Here is a 20800-nt window from a genome sequence, read left to right as displayed (position 1 = left end):
ATCCCTGTAGATCCCTGAATATTTCTGCAACCTTTTCCTTTTTCAATTTACTAACATTTCATTTTAATTTCTTCCTTTACACAATCAAAAATAAATTGTAATTTAACTAAAGAAGTTCAGTAAGTAGAAGCAACTCTTTAAGTCACGGGTTGTTTGTTGTGCATTGTCTGTTGATTGCTTTCTTATCCTTATAAAAAAGTGCCAGGATCCGTGTTTGTCTGTTTGCACCGAATAATCTTGCTAACCACAATGTAGCTTCTCATAGATTCTGGAGGGGTTTATAACTATTTTGGGAAATCTGTCTTAGAAAATAGATTCCAAAAAATGTGACTTTCTCCCCTCTCCTGAGGGCCCTCTTAATATATAAACACTTATTGAAACCTTATTAAGTGTTTCAATTATCAAGTATGTTATAAAAAAATTTTAAAAACTCACAAATATATACTGCATAATTTTCATGTTTATAAAGTGCATAATTTCATTAGCATATATACTAGCAATGGATATATAATAAGTGGATACTGTGAAATATTCTCGCATACCCTGAGAAAATGTTTATCCCAGCTGGATAATATAACTATAACCCCCCCCCCCTTATGATTTTACCCCATCCCTTTTTCTGACCACGGAGGAACGTTTTGGCCAATATCTAAGGACTATGTTAGCAAACTAAATTGACGACAAAAATTCAACTGTCACAATTATCCACGTACTCTATATCCATTCTAGTAGACTATTGGTCTTTTGTAACAAAATTGTACACTTTCTAACCAATGATATCCCCGGATTGTTTCTCAACTATTTTCTTATTGGTTGATTTAAAGAGTATGTATCTATATAATTACAAGGACTTTTTGTAAATGTTAAAAACTGGAAATATCTGTGTAGTAAAAGTTGTCGCAAATATAGGTATTAAATAACTTTTTATATTAGGTTGTGCCCTGTCACTGGACCCAGTATGACAAACCAGACGAGAATGCGTTCACACTGGTTGGGGCATATTACTGTCTTATTGGTGAGATATGTGTAACAATCTATGTGAGTAGTTTTATGTCTATTGCCGTAAACAATCTATGTGAGTAGTTTTATGTCTATTGCCGTGAACAATCTATGTGAGTAGTTTTATGTCTATTGCCGTGTTCTTTAATATTCAGAGTTGGATTCTTTTAAAAAATCACAAGTTTTGCTACGGTATTGCCAAAATTATTTTATAAAAAAAGAACTATTGAAAGAAAACGAAGTAGCGGGTTTCGTCTTTCTTCACATTAGCTTTTCTCCTATTTCAAGCACCTTCAGGGGGCTCTAATTCTTCGGGGCCTATTTCCTAACCCTGCGAGGCAATCATTAACATTTATCTAACCTAAAGTAACCTATCAAAAACTACTGCGGATATACGACGAAACCCGTTACTTCGTTTTCTTTTCATGATCCAAAAATCTTCCAAAATCGTAAGTTAATCACCCTTCTTAATTTTAGTGATACTTGTTTTTTTTTAAGAACCCACCTCAGGAAGAGTTTTAAAGCAAATCAAACAGATGAAAATCAAAATTGAAGTTTTTATTAAAACTTTTTAAAGTGTCTATAAAAATGACGTCACACTGGCCTTCCATTGGCCAATGAAAATGTAACTGGCCTTCCATCAATTTGTAATTTAGTCTGTTTATTGGCTTAACATTGGTCATTTGTATTGTATGACGTCATTTTTATAGGCATTAAAGAGCTTCGTTCTATTGTTTTGCACTGACCCTCTCTCTTTCCTATATTAACAAAGAGAGAGGTAGGTTTCTGGTTGAATCCGTAAAGGTGTGTGTTTTAAGGCTTTAAAAAAGTAGTAGAACGATAATATTCACTAAATATGTGTATTTCTTATTGAAAAGAACTATATAGACAATTTTTTTTTAGTTAACATAAATTTTTATCGTTCTACTACTGTTTTTTACTTAAAACACATAACCTTTACGGATTTTACCAGAAACCTACCCCTCTCTTTCTCTTGTGATTAAATTTGGTCTTTTTCATTTTTTTTATAAAACAAATAAAATAGGTTCTGTCAGGTAGAGCGGGGATACTGGGCTGTTTTTACACTAGTATCCAAAGTTTTATAATAACGTTTTTAATTTGTTTTCTTAACAACTTGGAGAATTCTTGGTTAAAAGTTGGATGTCCAAAACGTTTCAACCATTAATTTTAACCTACTGAAGGGTATTTTGTGTATCATCATTGGGGATATAAATAAATTTATCGACCATTGTCTTATCCCTTTAAATTCCTGAGATTCTAAACTTTTTTTTATATTAGTAAATAGATTATTACAACAAGATTAAATAAAATTACCCAAAAATATTACGCCAGTGAAGAAAAGAAAAATATGTATTTAAAACTTTGGGTACAGTTTATAATTACAGTCCAATGTCCCCTCCCGCCTTTGATTGATGACTTGTTTATTAAAATGTTGATATAGTTTTTTTTGTGGAAATTCTGACCAAATTGAATCACAAAGGAAAAATAAAAATTATGGATATAATAAACATGGATTTTGTGACAGGAGATTTTGCGTTAGTTTGTATTGCTAATATAGTCCTCAGATATTGGTCAATGCATTTCTCAAAGGTCAAATGAGCAAATAGGTTAAATCCTTAAGGGATAGGGTGTTATCATTATGTAAGCCAGCTTAAAAGAAATTTATCAGGGTATGTAAGAGTCTATAACAATATCCATCTATTGTATATCCATGATTAACTAAACCAGTAATGTTTAAATATACTTTTATAAATATATTATTGGATACATTCATTTCATATAAATTGAAAAGTATGCACAATTGAAAGTGGGGTTTAGTAAAAATGCTTATTCAACTTTTTATATTTTGTATTAAATATCTTTGTTTCCAAAATTTCACCTGAAAGGGCATTTTTTGTAATGTGATAAATAATTTAACAAGTACGATTATGACAGTGGAATTAAAAAGTTTTTAAAAAATAAAATAAAACCTAATTAACTGTAAAAATGTATAGTAAAAAATAAACTTTAAAATCCCCCCAAAAAGTTATTTGGTGGCCTATTCATATTTTTAGCTCTGCAGTATGAGTCTAAAGGTGTCAGAGTATATTTTTGATATAACTTTCAAAAAAGGTTAAAAACAGCTTGTTTGTACAGTATATGTTGTATCTGAAATGTTCATTTTAAATATATAAAATGAAAATTTAAATAAATTTGACCCCCCCACCCCCTCTAATTTTAATGGGGGTATTTACAACTCCCCCTCCTCTGGCAATAACCCCTTAAATGTTGGGTAAAATTTTATAAAGATGCAAGTAACCATTTTTACTTACTAGCAGCTGCGTCCCTTGCATTTTAGAGAGGTTTGGATTTTAAGAAACCTATCAACACCCCAAGACTTTTAAATTACAAATAAAACGGCCTAAAACCATCCAAAGACTCTAATTCAAATTAAAACCAGCTTCAATCATCCCATTACCTATGTTTAACTTTCCTATAAAAGTCAACTCAATCGTTCTTTTTAGCAGTCAATAAGATCTTAACAAACAAAAAGAACCTAGCTACTTTTAAAAACAAGATTGACTGCTAACAATTTACTTCAGTGCTTTAATGTTTTACGCCATATAAAACTTTTAACTACAGGCTTGAAGCTACAGATGCGCAAAAAAATAAATATAATCTATTTTGACAGATACTTTCTAAATCATCAATTAGGAAAAAGTGCAGTAACAATCCTGCCATTGTATTAGTTAGAAACTATACAGATTTTGTTACGAAAGGAAAGTTATTTTTTATTTCATTCGCATAATGAGTCAGCTTGAATCTGAAATTTCTTAGGACAAATTTAGGAAATTATACTGTGAAAAATTTCATCCCTGGTATTATTGGAATGAATTAAACAAAACTAAAATGAACTAATATGTATATGTGCTAGAAGTTTGACAGATCATAGGGCCATTTTAACCATCTCGATCTACTACATTCTTTGAAGAAAATTAGTCCAAAAATGCTCTATTCAAATCGATATATTTTAACTTGGATACTGTACTTTGATAAAGGGATTCTCTGAAATGGTCAAATGACAGTACCCCCTATATATATCCTTTACCCCATACCACCCCCCCCCCCCACCCCACTGTATGAATAAACTGACCAATAAATGATGTCCAAGTTAGCAACTTAAATTGTACAGCTTTGTACAGTACAAACTGTACGTGTTAGAAATTAGGAAACTCATGGGATATCAACTTTTGATAGTACCTTTTCATGTCATAGTGTAAAGATAAGATATGTTTTTATGTTATGCACTTATTTCATATTTGTAATGTCAATCATAATGTTATTTACTAAGTATATTTGCGATAACTTTTATTCAATAGATTCTTCCAATTTTTAACATTTACAAAAGGGCCTGCTTTATTGCTTCAAGATCCATGACAGATCTATATAGGAAATAAATGTCTATAAATGAGCTCAAATTTTCCAAGGAATAATTGTTTAAAACTCATAGTGCTCAAATAATCCATAATAAACTCTCATTGCCCAGAACGATAAGACCCATTATTTACTTTATTTAAAATAAATTCATTTTTTTTCATTTCATGTTGCTATTTACATTATATTGATGTATTTAATTTATAATCATAAAAAAGAAAATCTAAATTTATAATATAGTAAATTTAAGAAAACTCTGTTTTGAAAGAATTCGATTGTGGCGACACTTCCTGTGAGTTCAAATATTGAAACTAAAATTTAAATCATATTAACCCTTTGGTGATGAAAAAATATAATTGAAGAAATCTTAAAATCATTTAAATTATTAAATATTCACTACTTTCTTTTAGATAGTAATGGCGGGGGCGGAAAATTGATTTATTGAGAAATAGACAAATAGATATATACTTATAGAACACTAGCCAATAGCGAGAAAGTTATATCGAGCCAACTCTAGTTATTAATAGAGATACATTCATCATGTAGGGAGGAGATATTATTAGGCTGTTGATTATATTAGTCCACAAAGTTTTATTATTACGTTTTCTTACTCGTTGGCTTAATAACTTTGGGGTCCTTTATTGAATTGAGCGTCTAAAAGTTACAACCGCTAATTGTAATCTACAGAAGGGGTAATTTTGTGTATTATTATTGGGGATGTACATCAATTTATAGGCCATTGTCTTATTCCTTTAGATCCTAATACAAGCATACAGAGGTCAAAATAGATTATAAAGAATAGCTCTCTTAAAATATATATGCTACTTTCTGCCTTTGGAAGTTGAATATTATTGGGGGGAAAGGATAAGAACTTAGCATAATATTTCCCTGATATATTTTCTACCAAAGATTGAATTTTGTTTATCACAATTTTTGTGAAGATTAATACATTTTACTTTGTACATTATTAGTAATCTTTCTATAAAAGTTACAGGATGTCTTTGAGTTTGTCTGACTCTGACTGTCTGTTTGTACCGAGGAATCTCGCTAACCTCTGAACCAATATGGTTCTCCTTTACAGGGTAGCTTCTCATAGGTTTTGGGAAAGTTATAACTATTTTTGGGGAGGTTGCCAACACCCTCCCATGATAAATCACCACTATAAATAACCCCCCCCCCAAAAAAAAAAAAAAAAAAAGGCCTCCCAAAAAAGGTTTTTTCAGTTTTATTTTTAGAAGACTCTAGGGGCGTAGCCGCTTATAACTGACATTCTATAATGGATTAAAAATATGATTGTAGGGTTATTTATTTTTGAATTTCTAAATTTATAAATCTCCTAACTTAGCCAAATTTGATTTTTTACAAAGCAAATCCAATAAGAGGCCTCTAGTGGCGAATCCGCTAGTATTTTAATATTTTACTTAACATATATATTTCTTCTGAATATAAGTTATATTTTCGCCTTGAATGTACGTAATTATTTTCGTTATTCCCCCTAACATTTTACAGTTAGGGAGTTCAATCCATTTTTATAGAAGCAGAAATATAATCTATGATTATGGTTTGGACCCTCTAAAACTGTAATCTACCCTTCCACTTTCCCCTCTCTTGGTGAAGATATCTTCAACGCCGATACGATTTTTGAAATATAAGATTCCAATTTTGTCTCTCTTGTTGAAGATATCTTCACCAAGAGAGGCAAAAGTGGAATCTTAAATTTCAAAAATCGTATCGGCGTTGAAGATATCTTCACCAAGAGAGGGGAAAGTGGAATCTTACATTTCAAAAATCGTATCGGCGTTGAAGATATCTTCACCAAGAGAAGGGAAAGTAGAATCTTACATTTCAAAAATCGTATCGGCGTTGAAGATATCTTCACCAAGAGAGGGGAAAGTGGAAAGGTAGATTACAGTTTTAGAGGGTCCAAACCATAATCATAGATTATATTTCTGCTTCTATAAAAATGGATTCAACTCCCTAACTGTTTTATCAAATTATAGAACCATAGAATCTTTATTTTTGGTAAATAGTACACGTCCAGCGTTGAGTAGTTAGGTACATGAACGGATCATAATATACTGGGACAGATTATGTACATTTATTACGTTTCTTAGTTCTGTAAATGTTAACATTTCTCCTGTTAAAACTATGAATAATGTAAGCTGCCTTATTCGAGGACATTTTTTTCAATGGGCTATTTATCTTAGGAGGTTGGAGGAATTCTTATCCCCAAAAAATAGTTATAAACCTTTTGTGGACATCTAAAAAGCTTCATTGTAAAGGAGAACAATATTGATCCTGTGGTTCGCAGAATCTTAGGCTACAGAGAACAAAAAGAAAGACACCCTGTTACTTTTAGTAAAGAATATTCCTATAGCTAACCCAAAACATAAAAATGCATACATATTACATATATCTAACTGTTTAAAGGGAATTTATCTTAAATAATATTTAATGAACATTTTCTAAGAATCTTATGGAAAAATCTATTAAAAATTCCATTGTGTCATTTTTGGGATAGAAAAACAGATTCTTATTAATAGTTTTATTAATAGTATCGAAGCTACTCTGCAAGCTGTTAATAACGTCTAAGCTTTTAAAAGTTTATGCTAGGTTTGTATTTATATTTTTTTGGTGTGGGGGTTCTTTATAAAACCAAATTTTAGTATGAAGTGGTGAATTGCTAAAGCTCCTTCTAAACCTCTAATAAAATGTTTGAAAAGTTGTAAGCATTGTTGTGCTCTTATGTATGTAATAGGTCTTGTATGTAGCGAAGCTAATCTTTAATTTACCTTGTCTGTTCGTCCGTCCGTAACACTATGGGGCAAATATGATTTTCTCGGCTTTAATTCAAGATTTTTTCCAATAAGTTTATTCTTGATTTAAACATTTGCTCTTTAAATTACCTTGTCCGTATTTCAACCCTTGAATATATTTGTGCGTCGTTTCTTCTGGATGTTGTCATCCTTGTGTTTACTTATGTCTATCCTCGTATTTATATGTACATGTATTGTGTATTTTAGTATTTTAAATGTTTATATGAAAAAACAGGATTTGTGCGTGCGTCTGTTTGTACCAAAGGATCTTGGTAACCGCTGAACCGATATGGTTCGCATTTGCAATGTAGCTTCTCATAGGTCCTGGAAAGGTATATAATTATTTTGGGAGAGGGCACCACCACCCTCCCAAAAGAAATCTCTAGATCTAGATCTCAAGGCTATCAAGCATTTTGTATGTTTTAAACTGAATTATATTGACATTTTACATATATTTTAGGCGCGACAGGCAAATTACGCTATTTCTTTTAACAATTTTTAGATACAGGATTATGCTTCTAGCTCCCAAGTCCACCTGCAAAGGACCATATTTTTATATACACCTAATTGTACCCTTATTTATGTTATAGTTTTATATTATATCTGTAACATATATACATTTATTTTATTACACTTCTCTTTGAAATATGAGTTTTATAACTGAGGAAAGGCCTAAGTTGGGTTCGAGTTTAGGCGAAAATAAATTAGAATAGTTATTTCTCGCATTGTATTATAAACTGCTTTCCATATGAAATGTACAATTATAAGATAAAAACCAGTTGTTACAGTTTTACATAGATGCCTAAGGCACGGGATTATTTGTAGAAAACTATATATAATACGATGCTAGACATGGCCTTATTGTATGGATGAGAACCGGTTCTAATCCACCGGATATTATTCAGTTTTTAATAAATACAAGAAATTTTTGTTAAAAGTGGTTGATTTTTTAAAAATAAATTTTATTTGTCAAAATGAGTTGGTTTATACATAAATAACAAAAAAAATGTTACTCTAATTGAGTTTTTTACTGTTACAATTTTATATGATTTTGTCTCGCTAAATTACCATTAAGAATTTAAAAACTTGCTGGATTTTAAAATAAATCTGTTTGCTTTTCTTTATATGCTTGTGTGGGTATGTTGTTTATGCAAAATAATTTGAAAAATTTTAAAGTTTAAATTTCTTCATTTGTTTTTGCTTGCCGCTTTAAAAACCCAGCTATAACCATATTTAAACTCATGCTTCAAGAAGTTATTATAATTATATTTATTTGTATAAATCAAATTCTTTTTTTAATTTTTCCTTTTTTGTCACATACAGATTCAGAAAGAAGTTGTATGTAAGTTCTACAATGACATGATGTAGAATTGCATCTATTTGGTTATATTAGGGATGGCAATCTTAAATTTTTGGCCCGGATTCGGATTCTTACAGGAATTCGTCCAAAAATGACGGATTCCAGCGGATTCCAGATTCTTATTTTTGGCGGATTCTGGATACGGATTCCGGATTCTAGCAATATTTTAAAAGGCTTTTTTATAAAAATTAACAAAAATTTAAGTGCTACATATGTCCTTAAATTAATGTTATTGATGTTCTAAATAATTCACTTCCGAGAATCGAACCAGATTTTAAAAGATTTATAAATAATGATGATAATCTTTGCCTTCAAAAAGGGGGAGTTGAAAGAAAAAACACAAGACGCCAATTTTAGCCTACCAATTAAGAATCTGAATCCGCTATTAAAAACGGATTCCGGATTCAGATTCCAAAATTGACCAAAAATTGGGCGGATTCCGGATCCTGGATTCGGATACGGATTGCCAACCCTAGGTTATATGTTCATTTATAACTTAGATTTTGTGAAACTTTAAACCTTAGGAAAATAGCTTTAACTATGTGTTGGTTTAATTGTGAACTAAAATACACTTTAATGCATCCTAATATATATTGTTATCTCAAAACTTATTTTGTAAGTTCTTATTCTTGTTTTTATTTTCAGTTACTACAGGCAATTTTTCTATCTTTAAATATTTGAAAAAATGATTATTTTCAATATTTTCAAAGTAGAAAACTAAAATAGATTTTATTTTATCAGCAACTTTTAAAACATTTCTTTGGGTTTTCAAGAAAAATAATGGTGCATATTTATGATTACTTATTTTTTGGATGGCCAATTCCTTCTCAATATTCCTTCACTTACATTAAAAATTGATTTTACAATATTGAATTTGGAAAAGATCACTTACAGTTTTTGTTGATTTAGCTATTACCAAAATTTATAAAAAAAAATCTAAATTTTCTTTCCTGAGAGAAAAAGAACAAAAATATGATTTTACTATTTATTTAACGAACTAAAAATATTTGAAAATCTAAAGCTATTTCTTTGAAATCTGAAAAACCATATTTCAAGAGCAGTGCCCTTTGTCATAATAAAGTTTAAAAAGCATAAAGAAAGAAATAGTAATTGTGTCCAGCAACTATGGCGAATGGAGGAATTCTGTTCCTGTGGTGCAGTTCTAGGCTTGTCAGGTCAGCATTATTTAAACTATTAATTACTATTACAAAACTATTACTAGCTGTTACGCCCCTAGAGGCCACTAGTGGCATTTGGGGAAGGGGAAGTCAACCCATCCCCATTTAAAGTTGTTAAAAGTCAAAAAAAAATTTCAGGAGTTTCATTTTTTTCAAGGGTCAATTTCTCTTGCGAGGTAAGTGGTATCCTCCCCCAAAATAAGCGAGATCCTTCAGTGCGGAAAACAGACAGACAGACACACATACACATAGAGATCCTGTTACTTTTATACAAGAATTTTTGAAAAATGAATTAATTCTTATGTTTGTTTTATGTTTAGAACCCCAAGTTTCTTGTTAATAATGAGTCTAGCGCTAGCAGGTAAACATATTAAAAATAAAATCCATTGAAATATTTTTAAAAAATTTTATGGAGCTCCTTCCCCAAAAATCTTTAAAAGTTGCTTTTTTTGTGCCATTTGTAACTTTACCTTTCAAACAACTAAAAAGTAAAAATACATTAGGGGAGGGTTTATATTACCTCCCTCCCCCCCCCCCCCCCACCCAAAAAAATAGGGTAATGATTATAGCCATGGCTTCGGTGACATACAGACAAAAAACACAACCTATTACTTTTAGAATGAATATTTTTTTTACATTTTTACATATGTATCTAAAAAATTTAAATATATTATTTTTACCCTCATAAATTAGCTGAAAGTTTCAATTATACTAATCAAAGTTTGCATCAAATTTAGAGATAGGAATTCTTTTTATCTTTTTCATTTCTCAGATAGGAAAAAAAAACTTCCAAAAATAGATTTATTCATTTCTGAGTTTTCTAAATTATTTCCAAAGATAAATATAAAGCACCAGAACCAGGGCTCGGCATCCGCAACTAAGCCCGAAATTAAAAATTGAGTGACATTCTTTCTGAAAAGAGGGGTTGTCATATTCTGGTCAGGCTTAGACTTCCAACTGATTTTCAAAATTGTAAAAAGTTGATTTCCCTGACTTTTACAGGCGGCTGCCGAGCCCTGTCTAGAACTGGATATCACTCTTAATTTTTATAAAGTTTAAAACTTTTTAGTCTTTGAGGCGCCACTGTATGGCTATGATTGTCTGTCCGAATGAGAACGTTAACCAAAAATTTTTGTTTGTGAATCGACTTTAAAAATTTAAAACTAATTTAATAAAAAATCAAATGAGATATCTCAAAATTGTTTGATCTTTTTTTAAATATAAAACACTGGTGGCTTCGCCCCTAGCCTCTAGGGGCTTTGGCCCAAGAGGTAATTTTAAAAAAATAAATGAATAAAATAAAGTACTACTGGTGCTGCCAGTAGTTTTATGTGTTTGCTAACTTCCCATAAACCAAAAAAAATAGGGGGGTATTTTTTTGTTTTTGGGGGGGTTGTAGGTGTAATACTTCCTAAGAAAAAAGCCTAAAACCACCACAGGACCAGTAGGTATATTCCCTGAAGAGTAGAATTTAATCGGTTTAGTGGTTACTGAGATCTTAAGGGACGGACAGACAGACGGACAGAAATCAAGCTACTTTGTGTTATAGATAAAGGCTCTTCTTCTTTCAGTTAATTGAAAACATTGCGACGCTTCTAAAGGAAGAAAAATACCCCTAGCCTGTAGGGGAGGATTGGGGTGGGGTAGGGAAAATAGCTTAAAACTTCCCCCAAAATATTCATAAAGCTTCCATGGAATATACAACAATATTGGAATTTTAGGAAATCTTTAGCTTCACACAAAAAAAAACTTACTACTTTATATAACAGGACAGGATTAGGATCAATATAGAAAAATATTGCGGAGAAAATTAATTTAAAAATTTTAAATTTTCTTTTTTTTCTTAAATTTTTTCTCTGTATCTAACATTATTTGTAAGCTATTAATATCTCAAAAATGGCAGTCCTCAGTGTGATTGTCTTTTTGTTTAACAATCCTTTATATGATTATGCACATTTAATATTTGGTATATTCTAGAAGTCCTTAAAAGTCTAAGTGGCTGAAATTACAATTTTTTTGCAGTTTTTAAATTCTATATATTTCAGTAAGGCTTCGAAATCGAATTAAAGACAATTTTCCACGAATATTAAAATGATAGTAATGAATTAAATAAAGCCCGTGCCTTCGACCCTCGAGCCTGACAAAACTGGTTAAAACCTTATAAGTTTTCATTTTGAAAGCTGTCTATAATATGATGCAATAACTAACTATTTAATATTTTTCACGTATTTTTCATTTACAATTTTTTTTAGATTTATTGATGATGTTAAAGTTGCCAATATTTTTGATTGGTATTTGGTGTCAGGGTCCTTGTCTTGGTCTCTTTGGATGTGAGGTAATTGTCATGGATCTAAAGGGATAAGACAATGGCGAAGCTTTTTAAAGTGCATATAAAAATGTATACTGGCCTGCGATTGATAATTTATTTTGTTTATCAGCCTATCATTGGTCATTTGTATTGAATGACGTAATTTTTTAAAGGCACTCAATAGAGCTTCTACATTGTCTTATCCCATTAGATCGTTTTTTAGCCAGCTGCGAGTTTCACTTTCTTAGAGAATATAAAAATCTTGTGCAACATCCAAGTAATGATATATCAATTTCTGTTAAATACTGAATTTTTTAAATTGTGAACCAAACAAACATGTCCAAAAGAATCAAAGCAATATCAGGAATCAATGCACTGAAATTACAAGGCTCGGCAGCCGCGCATAGGCCTCAGTGAAATCGTCAGTTTATAACTTTGAAATTCAGCTGAATGTCTAAACCTGTTCCTAAATGGACAATCCATTTTTTGGAATTTCTGTTTTTGCACACAAGCAGGTTAAATTTAAGGCTTATACGCGGATTTGGCACAGCTTTCGAGCCCTAGAAAATGTATATCTTATGACATATTCAATAAATGTTTTTTTTAGATGTATGGTGTTGTTTCAGTGATATCTGGTATGGCAGCTATTTGGAGTTTAACTGCAATAGGTACATAGATGAATGTAGACTAGCTTTACTTTTTTAGAAATTAATCTAGTCTGTGACTTACAGTAGGGTTCTTTCGCGTTCAAGTGCACTTTCCAAGGCACAACACAACCAAAACGCACATTCTCCGATGGAACTAAACGATTAGGCGCCAGAGCCGGAGAACACAATGCGCACATGCCGCGCTTGGTCATTCATCGGAGAAAAATTGTCGTCTTTGCTACATGGGATGAGAAAAGGGTTACTCATGGACTTTAACATAGAGCACGACACAAAAAAAACTCAAGGGAAACCTTGACAGCAATACACTTATTTTGTCTGTCTGTCAGTATGGGGGATATACATTGTTATGTACGTCTGTCTGTCGTACATGCTTCGAAACTTATTTTTCTTTGATAATTTGTGTATACCCTCTATTTCTATTTCTTTACATGACGACTGAACATCTGCTTATTAACTTTGTCTGTTTGTCCATCCATGGTTTTTGTGCTAATTATGGATGTTGTCATCCTTGTTTCGAAGGATTTACATATATGTATGTAGTTTTATTTTTTTAGTTGTGGAAAGAGCATGGGTGATTTCATTTAGTAAACTTGGAGTAATCAGTAAACTCAAATGGTATACAGCCATAGGTAAACTTGTATTTTATTCAAAGGCATTACATATCATAAGTTTGATATCTCTAGATTATTCAAGAAATCTATTAATAATTATTATGGAACAGTGCCTAATAAATTTGGCCTTTTATTTGCTTTAGATTCTTGTGATTTTTTGCATTTTAATATCAAAAACATCTACCAACTCTACCAAAAAATAGTGTCATGTGAAAAAATGAGGGAAATTTCTTGCAAAAAATATTGCCGGATATGATTCAAAATTGTTTAATTTGGCGACAATTCCTTTTTTAATCTAATACAAAAATAAGATTTAGAGGAGCTTTGCAGTTTCTTTTTAATTGTAATAAATAAAAAAAACACCATAAAAGCAGTGAACCTGTCAGTTTCAGACTGTTTTGCTCTTTAAAAAATTATCAATAATTTCATGTTTTTTTAATAAAAACAAAATAATGGATACTTCTTTTATTTTTAAAACACCAGAGGAATTTTTTTTAAATGCTGTGAGTATGGGAATTGATGAAAAATGGGGTCAGATGTCATATCTAGATATATCATATCTATTTAAAAACATGTCAATGTGTCTCATATTAAAACAGGCCATAAAAACAGGAATCAATCAAATATATAGATAAGTCAAGAAATTTTATAGGATAACTTTTATAGGACTCTTACTACTAATATGTTATTTTGTTCAGAGGTTGTATTATTGATATGGATATCAGCTATTGTTGTTTCTGTTCTCCCATTGGCTGGCTGGAACAGATATGTTTATGAGGTAAGTAAAATAATCCTTATGTAAAAGTAACAGGATGTCGGTGTATCTGTTTGTGTGTACTGAAGGATCTTGCCAACTGCTCAACCAATATGGTCCTCCTTGAAAGTGTAGCTTCCCAAAGGTCCTTGGAAGGTTTATAACTATTTTCCCTGATTTTTCTTCCCTGGACCTAAAAGAAGCTTATACGTCCAGCTTATATAACAAGAATAAAAGCGAAGCACTGAAACGGTAGGACAAACGGACACTAACACTTGTATAGTGTCAGAACTGAATAATCAGAATATAAATGTACAAATGTATAAATGTCGAAGCAAAATTGTAAGTAAAATTGTTGAAAAACTGCTTAATACAGAATAATGTTTATGGACATACTTACATTTTTAGGACTTGATTATAGAGTTGCTTCGCTTATAATATTGTACTTTGTTGTCCCAGGAATCAGTATACCAAAAATCAGATCAATCGGATTATTAGATCACATAAAAATTTGTTGTTAAAAAAGTATAAAAATCAACATGTTTAAAATGGACGTAAGGACATTCTGGTAATGATTATAGAGTTGCTACGCTTTCTAAATCGTACCTAACTACTACAGGAATCACCATGCAAAGTTTGAAAGCAATAGGACAATTCTAACATGCCTAAATTGGCGAAAAAAGCTATCCGTTACGGACGGACGGACCGACCCTAATTATAGAAAAGCTTCGCTTTTAGTAATACAGACATTACCATTGAATTACCCTCGTTTAATTCAAAATTTAAATATAATATTTTTAGCTGAGTAAAACAATTTTATAAATTTCTTAACACAATAAATTCTTAAAAGCTTTATCTGCACTTTTCCATACTAACAATTCCCGGGATCTAAAGGGATAAGACAAACGCAGATAAATTGATGTGTATCTCCTACGATGATACACAAAATTACACCTCATGTAGATTGAAATTATTGGTTGAAACGTTTCGACATCTAACTTATTGAAACACCAAACAAAAGTCGCCATAGTTGTTAAAAGGTTGGAAAAGGCTATTAGAAAACTTTGGAGACTAGTTTAATAAACAAACTATTGGTACCCTTCCTTTCTGCAAAATTTAATCTTTAAGTGTCAATATTTCTTCTATTCATTTCAGAGTGCTCCTCCCCCCCCCCCCCCAAAAAAAAAAAATATACGAATTCTAATAAAAAAAAGGATTTTTACTGCCAAACATTTGTGACATAAAACTGAAAAAATGCAAGATCAAAATATTTCATTTTATTTTCATATTTTTTCTTAAAGCATCCAATAGTTATGAAATGGTATAATGTGTAATATTTTGTTATCTACAGAGGGAATAATTGAATAATTATGTGTATAATCATTGGGGATGTACATCAATTCATCTGCCATTCTTTAGATTCCTGATAATATGTGGTGGCTCAATAACTATTCCACAGATTCTAAAATTTCAAGAAAATGAAAAAATATTACTTTTTATCATTTAATATTTCTGTATATATTTAAACTAGCGGCTTCGCCCCTAGCCTCTAGGGGCTTTGCCCCAAGAGATTTGATCAAACCAATTTTTCGTATTTTAGATTTAAAAAAAAAAATTGGGGGGGGGGGGTTAGTCGACCCCACTATTTTAATTTTAGTTTTAAAAAAAATTTGGGTGGGGGGGTATTTTTCATTTTTGGGGGGGTTGGGGGTGTCCCACCCCCCAAGAAAATAGTTATAAACTTTCCCGGGACCTATGAGAAGCTACCCTGTAAAGGAGAACCCGATCGGTTCAGCGGTTAGCAAGATCCTTCGCTACAAACAAACACACAAACAAACAGACAGACATCGTTCTACTTTGTATTATAAATCAAATTGTGGCCACTAAAAAAAATTAAACATAACACTCGATGAATAAATTACTTGGATATTGCACCAGACTTTCAGGTACTTCAAGTATATAATAATCGCATCTGGCTAAAATAACGATACTCCTTATTAACCCCCTTTACCCCACCCCCTCTCCTGCCACTGGATGAACAAACTGACCAATAAATGACACACATATTAGTAACCTAATTTGAAGAATAATTGTGCCATGTCAATATATCCATATATTCTATATCCATTTTTGAAACTATTGTTATTTTTTAGGGATATCTTGTGAGCTGTTCTATAGATATGTATTCTAATAACTTCATTGACAAGGTAAAAATATTTAGAAAACATTTAAAATTAGTTATTTCTTTCATCGTATTATAAACAGCTCTCCGCGGATATAGAATGTACAATTATAAGATTAAAACCGAAGGCACGGGCTAAAAAAAATGGTTTTAATCTTATGATTGTACATTTTTATATTCGTAGAAAGCTGAAATATAATACGATGCTAGACGTAGTTTTTTCGTATGGATGAGAACCGGTTCCTATCCACCGGATTCGAATAAATACGAGAAAAATATTTCGAAAACATTTAAAATAAGATAATTATGTACAGCTTTAACAAGGTTAAGGATTGTTATCTATCGCATTGTATTATTAAACAGCATTCCGCAGAAAATAAATTTTAAGTTTAAAATCGGGTTTGTTAGCCCCGAGGGGTAGAAGGCCCAGTTAACAAAACTGGTATTAATTTTATACTTTTTGTTTTAATATTTGATGAATATAGTCTGTAATACTATGATATACTTTTTTCAGTTTGGCTGAGAACTGGTTCTAATCCATTTGCTCTGAATCCGGTTTAAGCCATGCTTAAAAATCATTTATTGTATTATAAAGAATTTTAATGAGGATTTATCCTACAATGATAAATATTTTTTGGTCAACGTATTGAACAACATATGATGACTATATTAGCAACCTAAATTAACGATAAAAATTCCCCTATCTGTCATAATATCCACGTATTCTACGTACATTAATCTAATATATTTCAGTCGTACGTCTGGCTGTTGGTATTTGTTGGCTGGGTTGGACCTAACATATTAATATTTTACTGCAGCTACGCAATTGTCAGAGCCAACAGGTAAATATTTTGGCGGTTTCCCTAAAAGTGTTTTGCGAGCACAGAAATCCCCCTCCTTTATTGATAATAAGATGGGGTTAGTTCCGTAGGGAAGGCTCACACCCTCTGGGGTTATCCTGTATCCAATATTAACTAACATAAAAAAAAAAACTTTACTTATTATTGATATTTTCAAAGATTGGGTGTGTGGGTGTTTTAATGCTCGACTAGGCATTTTGAGGGAGACATATTATTCAAAAAGTGTAGTGGTACTGTTCGGTCGTTTAGAAATATATTTGCTATCTTTAGAAAAACATTTTGCATAATTGAATGTAATTTTTCTTGCCTCAAACTTTCAAACATTTTCAAAATCTTTGCTAATATATATTTGGTTTATCTATAATACAAAGAAGTACGATGTCTGTCTGTCTGTCTGCCTGTCTTTTTGTCTGTCTGAAGCTTATATCTCAATAACCACTGAACTGATTGTGCTATACTCTTCAGGGAATATACCTACTGGTCCTGAGATGGTTTTAAGCTATTTTTTGGGGGATGGGACACCCCCCTACCCCCCAAAAAAATATAAAAATCCTCCCCCCCCCCAAATTTTCTTTTCTTTTCAAACTAAATTTTAAAAAGGGAGGTCGACCTTCCACCCCCACCAAAAAAAAATTTCCCTCCCCCAAAAAAAGAACTTTTATTACTTTTTCTTTTTAAATCTATATAACACAAAAAATATGTTGATCAAACCTCCTGGGGTAAAGCCCCTAGAGGCTAGGGGCGAAGCCGCTAGTATTTTATATTTCAACAATCCTTATATAAAAGTAACAGGAGGTCTGTTTGTGTGTTACCGAAGTATCTCGCAATCCACTGAACCGATATTGTTCTACTTAACAGTGAAGCTGCTTCTAATAGGTCCTTGGAAGGTTTTCGTTTGGGAAAGGTTATCACCACCCGCTCTTGGAGAAACCAACCCTAGAAAAAAACTAGGATCTACTGCAGTTCACGGTAAAATATTGCTGATAAGCAATATTTCCATAAAATCTATGAATTTTAAAGGCTGCTAGCTGCCCAACGAATGATCGTACAGATCATACCCGCACACCATTTTAAGTGGCATTTAAGAAGGCCTACGAATAATCTGTATAGCCAAGAAAAAAAACGCGTAAAATAGGTCTTTTTTGGGCGCGTTTCTCTGCACTGCGAGATAATTATGCATCATTGATTTATGGCTATTCCAGATTATTTGTAGTTCTTCTTATACCGCTTAAAACAGTGTGCGGGCATGATCTGTACGTTCAGCCGTTTGGCAGCTAGCAGCCTTTAAAATTCATAGATTTTTGGAAATATTGCTTACCAGCAATATTTTACCGTGAACTGCAGTAGATACAAAAAATATCCTCCCTCCCCTTACAAAAAAATTTCTTTAATAACTTTAAGAAATTGGAGGGCCGATTCATTCATCTTCCCCGTCTTACTTGTGCCCTTTAAAGACTCTAGAAGCGTAGTCGCTAGTATAAGATAACCTAAAAACAAATCATTAATATTTCCTATCTTTATTGTAAAGAATGATACATACATCCATAAAACGCATTTTCTAGAAATAAAAATAATTTATTGAATGCCTTGGTATATTACAGAAAGTCCGTTATTAAAAGCGAAGCTTTTCTATAATTAGGGTCGGTCCGTCCGTACGTCACAGTTAGCTCTTTACATTAATTTAGACAGGTTAGAAATGTCCTATCGATTCCAAACTTTGCATGGTGATTCCTGTAGTAGTTAGGTACAATTTAGAATGCGTAGCAACTCTATAATCAATACCAGGATGTCCGTACGACTATTTTAAACATGTTGATTTTTCTACTTTTTTGACAACAAATTTTTGTATGTTAAAATAATCCTATTCTTCTGATTTTTTTAAAAACTGATTCCTATTACAACAAGGTACACTGTTATAAGCGAAGCATCTCTATAAACAAGTCCCAAAAATGTAAGTATGTCCTTAAACAGTATCATCTATTCATGCAGTTTTGCAACAAATTTACTTACAATATTGTTTGTACTGATGCATTTCAGTTCTGACAATCTACAAGTGTTAATGTTCGTTGTCCTTCCATTTCAGAGCTTCGCTTTTATGGATGTTGTCATCCTTGATTTATATTTTTTTTAAGCATTGTATAGGTATTATATTATTAGGTATATATTAATGATCCTCTAAAGAGAGAGGGGTCGAATTTCTTACTTTCTAAATTCTTTTTGGATCATGGAAAGAAAACAAAGTCATTCCTAAATTAGGACAGAAGTCACCTTCCTAGGAAGGACATAAGTAGCCTTCCTTAAGTGAGAATTTGTTAGATGAAGGGCATAACATGTCTCCCTTAACAAAGATTTTGCAAAATTGAGGACATAAGTAGCCTCCCTTCACCTCACAAAACCTAGCTTTTTGGTCCTTCACATAGCAAAATCTTGCATAAAATTGGTTTTTGGTCCATCACATAGCAAAATATTGGAAAACTTAGCTTTTCTGTCCTTCACATAGTTAATTCTTGCAAAACATAGCAAATTCTTACAAAACATAGCAAATTCTTGCAAAACATAGCAAATTCTTACAAAACATAGCAAATTCTTGCAAAACATAGCAAATTCTTACAAAACATAGCAAATTCTTGCAAAACATAGCAAATTCTTACAAAACATAGCAAATTCTTAGAAAACTTAGCTTTTCTGTCCTTCACATAGCAATTTCTTGCAAAACATAGCAAATTCTTACAAAACATAGCAAATTCTTGCAAAACATAGCAAATTCTTGCAAAACATAGCAAATTCTTGCAAAACATAGCAAATTCTTGCAAAACATAGCAAATTCTTGCAAAACATAGCAAATTCTTGGAAAACTTAGCTTTTTTGTCCTTCACATAGCAAATTCTTGCAAAACATAGCAAATTCTTACAAAACATAGCAAATTCTTGCAAAACATAGCAAATTCTTACAAAACATAGCAAATTCTTGCAAAACATAGCAAATTCTTACAAAACATAGCAAATTCTTGCAAAACATAGCAAATTCTTGCAAAACATAGCAAATTCTTGGAAAACTTAGCTTTTCTGTCCTTCACATAGCTAATTCTTGCAAAACATAGCAAATTCTTACAAAACATAGCATATTCTTGCAAAACATAGCAAATTCTTACAAAACATAGCAAATTCTTGCAAAACATAGCAAATTCTTGCAAAACTTAGCTTTTCTGTCCTTCACATAGCTAATTCTTGCAAAACATAGCAAATTCTTACAAAACATAGCAAATTCTTGGAAAACTTAGCTTTTTTGTCCTTCACATAGCTAATTCTTGCAAAACATAGCTAATTCTTGCAAAACATAGCAAATTCTTACAAAACATAGCAAATTCTTGCAAAACATAGCAAATTCTTGCAAAACATAGCAAATTCTTGGAAAACTTAGCTTTTCAGTCCTTCACATAGCTAATTCTTGCAAAACATAGCAAATTCTTACAAAACATAGCAAATTCTTGCAAAACATACCAAATTCTTACAAAACATAGCAAATTCTTGCAAAACATAGCAAATTCTTACAAAACATAGCAAATTCTTAGAAAACTTAGCTTTTCTGTCCTTCACATAGCTAATTCTTGCAAAACATAGCAAATTCTT

The 20800-nt window shown here is 31.6% G+C and overlaps 1 protein-coding gene and 1 long non-coding RNA gene across 2 annotated transcripts in view; both read left to right on the top strand.

Moving 5' to 3' along the window:
- LOC145332223 (uncharacterized) overlaps positions 1-3032 on the top strand; it is a 31621-nt gene extending 28589 nt beyond the window's left edge. Inside the window, exon 4 of the long non-coding RNA XR_013884087.1 lies at positions 934-3032. This is a non-coding gene — a long non-coding RNA (uncharacterized LOC145332223). The remainder of the gene's footprint in view (positions 1-933) is intronic.
- Positions 3033-9647: 6615 nt separating this feature from the next.
- LOC145331064 (melanopsin-like) overlaps positions 9648-20800 on the top strand; it is a 34456-nt gene continuing 23303 nt past the window's right edge. Inside the window, exons 1-8 of the mRNA XM_080175682.1 lie at positions 9648-9785; positions 10109-10149; positions 12041-12123; positions 12704-12764; positions 13319-13393; positions 14074-14153; positions 16283-16336; positions 17065-17153. Of these exons, the coding sequence (XP_080031808.1) occupies positions 9736-9785; positions 10109-10149; positions 12041-12123; positions 12704-12764; positions 13319-13393; positions 14074-14153; positions 16283-16336; positions 17065-17153 (533 nt within the window). The 5' untranslated portion in view covers positions 9648-9735. The remainder of the gene's footprint in view (positions 9786-10108; positions 10150-12040; positions 12124-12703; positions 12765-13318; positions 13394-14073; positions 14154-16282; positions 16337-17064; positions 17154-20800) is intronic.

This window comes from Acartia tonsa, chromosome 11, assembly GCF_053477335.1.
Source record: "Acartia tonsa isolate MP-2025a chromosome 11, ASM5347733v1, whole genome shotgun sequence".
NCBI lineage: Eukaryota > Metazoa > Arthropoda > Copepoda > Calanoida > Acartiidae > Acartia > Acartia tonsa.
Note: the sequence above shows the minus strand (reverse complement) of the source record. Positions and strands in the feature narration are given on the sequence as shown.